Here is a 3,836-nt window from a genome sequence, read left to right as displayed (position 1 = left end):
TCCCCGTGCCCTCTCCCTCTCCCCCCCCTCCCTCTGCGCTCCGCCTGCCTGTGTGCCCCTCTGATCTGTCTGTGCTTCCACACCCAGTGCTGGAGGGGGAGGGCAGGTGGGTGGGGGCGGGGTAGACCCCAGGGACCAGGAGCTCCGAGCTTGAATTCTGGACCTTCTTCTAAATGACCTCCTAGCCAACTTTGACCAAATTGCTCTGGATTTGGGATCTTGAATCAGACAGCTGATTCAAGTGCTGGCCGCTAATGCCTCTGCCCAGATGTGCCCCCGTGTCGCGGGGACCGTGGCTGTCTCCAGGGTCTCTGCATGTGAGGACCCTGCCGGCCTCTCCGGTGTTGACCCAGGCACGTGCCAGCCGGTCCTGGGGACCCTGGCTGAGGTCCTCAGGCCGGGAGGCTGCGGGGAGAGGTCTTGTCGGGGCCCCCGGGCCCGGCCGTCTGGGAAGGACTGCCTGGCAGGCATCTGGAAAGGCTTCCCGGAAGAGGCAGCACCTCCAGGGGAGAGGGCCGGGCAGGAGCATGGGTGAGCCGAGTGCGGGGCTGCACCTGGCTGTGCTTGCTTCCTTGGCCGCGGTGCCTGGGGGCGGGCGGGACCGGTGCTCCGTTTGGTTCACACCCCGTCTTGCTCTCCACACCAGGGCCACCCTGGGGGCCCCGTGCCAGCCTGCCCTGCCAGAGCTGGGGCACCAGGGGCTGGAGGGGTGAAGAGTGCGGTGGGCACTGGGCTGGGGGCCAGGTCTCTGCTTGGGAGACCCTGGGGGGGGCCTCCCCGCTCCAGCACTCCCTGGCCACCTGCCCTGAGAGCCATAAACCCTCCGCCAGCGCCCACTCCCTCCACCCTGGTGCAGGCAGGCGCCGTCCACGCTGTGCTGAGGCCACAGCCTCCGCCGCCCCTGGTAGAGCCTCCCTGGAGACCATCCTCCTTACACACAGCCCTGAGTGGTGCCCCAAGCGAGCAGGCCCGTCGGGCCGCAGCAGGCTCTCCCGGGCCACGGCCTCCGGAGCACAGCTGGACAGGGCTGGGCAGTCTCCGGCCCCTGGTGCCCAGCTGTCGGCTATGTATCTCCTTCTCTTGCAGGTCAAGCAGGCTCTGGGCCTAAAAGGCCTGTTCCTCCGAGGCCCAAAGCCCGGCTCCCTGGACAGTCATGCTGCTGGGCGGCCCCCGCCCCGGCCCTCTGTTAGCCAGCGGCTCCTGCGGCGCACGGCCAGCGCCCCAAGCAAGAGTCAGAAGCCAGGCTGCAAGGCCTTCCCAGAGCTGGTCCTGGGCCCGCAGGACCTGGGCTCTGAGGGGGAGGCCAGCGACGCGGCACCTTCCAGTCCTGGCCCCACTCCCGAGGCCCCGGCCCTGGAGGAGCTGGGCGGCCGCAGCCCTCGAGGTAAGGCTCCAGTGGAGAGGAGCCTGGTGCAGGTGCGGCCCCCGCGGGCCCCCGAGGGCCCTGGGCCTGCCAGGATGGCCACCACCTGCATGAAGTACGTGGTGGGCTCCTGCACCGGTGAGGACGCCGAGGGCCTGCGGAGGGGGCAGCTGCCCAGCCCGGGGCCCGAGAGCAGGCACGCGGCCATCAGCCAGCAGCCCCGCGCCTGGGCGGGCTCGCTGGGGGCGCCCCACACTGCCTCTGGGAGAAACAGAGGGGCCCCCAAGGGCCCTGGGTCCCGGCAGCCAGGGCCGGGCGGCTGCGGCTTCGTGTCCTCGGACTCCAGCAGCCCAGGCAGCCCCGAAGGGACTCCCTGCTGGCCCGAGGGCGCCCGCAGGCAGGTGGGGGCCCTGCAGAGGGAGATGAACGCCCTGTTCATTCAAAAGCTGGAGGAGATTAGGAGTAAGTCCCCCGTGCTCTCCACCGGTAAGCCCAGGCGCTCCTCTGCAGTGTCCCCGTGGTGGCTCCCACGCTGCCCCTGCATGGCCTGGCTGGCGTCCCCGCTGTGCTTCCGTGCCCAGAACTGTGGCCTCCGTGTGTTCATTGGCCTTCGTTTCCTTGTTCCACTGGCTGGTCCCGTGGGCCCCTCAGCCCCCATACCCCGTCTGACCATGATTTGCCCCGTAGGCCCCCAATGCTCCCCAGGGGCTGGGAAAGTGATTGCAGCTCTGGCTGCAGCCGTCCTCACCCCGGGCTGGGGACTGGGGAGTCTGAGCCGGGTCCACTTGCCGAGGCCTGCAGCCCAAAGGGTGGCCTCTGGAGCCCAGCCTGACTGCCAGGGTCCCGGGGCAGCTTCCAGGCCCTCCTCCTGCCTCCCCCTGGCCCCTGGCCGGCACCGCACTCCTCTGGGTAGTCTGGCCTGGGTTCCTGGCTGGGGCTCAGAATCTCAACGTAGAGGCCTCTGTTTGCAAAGTGTGAGGGGAGCAGCTTGACCGTGGCCCTTGGCCCTGGGGACGCATGTCTGAGCAGCTCTGCTCTGGAGCCCCCACCCCGGCCCCAGGGCTGGTCGTGACAGCACTGCCTGTGGCCCCTGGTCGCGGGGAGCAATCCGAGCCCGGGGAGGGCGTGCTGGAAGCTGGGCCACCCTCCCGCTCCCCCTCTGTACCCGCCCAGCCTTGCGTCCGTCTGTCCACGGCCAGCCCCACCCCGGCGCTGACCACCCTCTTCTCCTTTCTGTCCCCACGCTGCCTTCCTAGTCAGGGATTGAGAGCTGCCGAGTGCCAGGTAACGGGGCCCGGGCGCGCGTGGGCCCTGAGCTGTGCCGGCCCCAGGAGGGCCTTGCCTGTGCGCCCAGGCCCATCTCTTCCCCCAGCAGCAGCGGAGTGGGGGGGCAGGGTGGGGGCAGCTGTGAGCACGTGGAGGGGCCTGGAGCCCCGCGGGCGCCCCTGACATCTGCCTCTCCCTCTCCCCGCAGACGCCCACCCCTTCTCCTCCCTGTGCAGCCTGGAAACCATTGCCGAGGAGCCAGCCTGGGGTCCTGGCCCCCCACCGCCGGGGGCCGTCTCCTCCAGCCACGCCCCTGGAGGGCCCCAGTGCTCTGCGGGGCCCGGCACCGGCTCGGCGAGCCCCCCAAGGGCGGCTCTGGGAGCTTCCGGGCCCCTCCAGCTCGGGACCAGGAGCCAAGGGAACGCTGAGCCAGCCCCCGAAAGCAGGCAGTCGGTGTGCCACGGCGGGGGCCCTGCTGGGGCTTGCAAGGGGGTCCCCGGTAGCCAGACGGACGGCAGGGGCCACCCCCGGGCTCTGGGCCACGTGCTTAGAAGGGCCAAGAGCGAGGGGCAGGTCCCCTCGGAGTCCCTGGGTGGACGGTGGCCCCTGGCCAGGCCCCGCCCCGTCGTGTCCTTGGACGCCACTGGCGGTGACCAGCTATGGCAGCCGCTGGAGCCAAGCAGCCACTGTGGCAGCGTGTCCTCGTCCTCCAGCCTGTCGTCTGGTGACACGGTCATCGACCTCTCCCTGCACGGCCTGGGCTTGGGACTTGAGAGCCTCCCGGGGGCCCCGGCGGGACGCCTGCCCCTGTGGCCCTGCTTGGCCTCGGCCGCCCGCCTGGACCTGCCCGCTGTGACCAAGAGCAAATCCAACCCCAACCTGCAGGCTGCTGGCCAGCTGCCTGTGGGGCCTGACGAGCTGCAGCCCCGCCCCCTGGCCCCATGGCCACCCTGGGCCCACCACCTCCTGGTGGGCCTCCCGGACTGCACTGTGGCTGCCAAGTCCAAGAGCCTCGGGGACCTGACCGTGGATGACGTTGCCCCCCCGCGTGGAGAGCCCGGGCCGCGGCCTGGGCCTGGCTGGGGAGAGGCCGGCATGGCGGGGGGCGTGGCTGGACGCCCTGACGGAGCAGCTGCGCAGGCTCACGGGGTTCCAGCAGGCTGGGGGCATCACGTTGCCCACCAGCGGGGTCCCGGCTGGGGAGGGG

The 3,836-nt window shown here is 70.9% G+C and overlaps 1 protein-coding gene across 1 annotated transcript in view; it reads left to right on the top strand.

The window, feature by feature from the left end:
• Positions 1-3,836, top strand: part of PLCH2 (phospholipase C eta 2) — a 26,860-nt gene that overhangs the window by 22,580 nt on the left and 444 nt on the right. The window contains 3 exon segments of the mRNA XM_024760250.1: positions 1,087-1,384; positions 2,838-3,696; positions 3,698-3,836. The exon segment at positions 3,698-3,836 is cut by the window's right edge and continues 444 nt beyond it. Of these exon segments, the coding sequence (XP_024616018.1) occupies positions 1,087-1,384; positions 2,838-3,696; positions 3,698-3,836 (1,296 nt within the window).

The sequence above is a fragment of the Neophocaena asiaeorientalis genome, unplaced genomic scaffold, assembly GCF_003031525.2.
Source record: "Neophocaena asiaeorientalis asiaeorientalis breed wild unplaced genomic scaffold, Neophocaena_asiaeorientalis_V1.1 scaffold489, whole genome shotgun sequence".
Lineage (NCBI taxonomy): Eukaryota > Metazoa > Chordata > Mammalia > Artiodactyla > Phocoenidae > Neophocaena > Neophocaena asiaeorientalis.
This window is presented reverse-complemented; position numbering and strand designations above follow the sequence as displayed.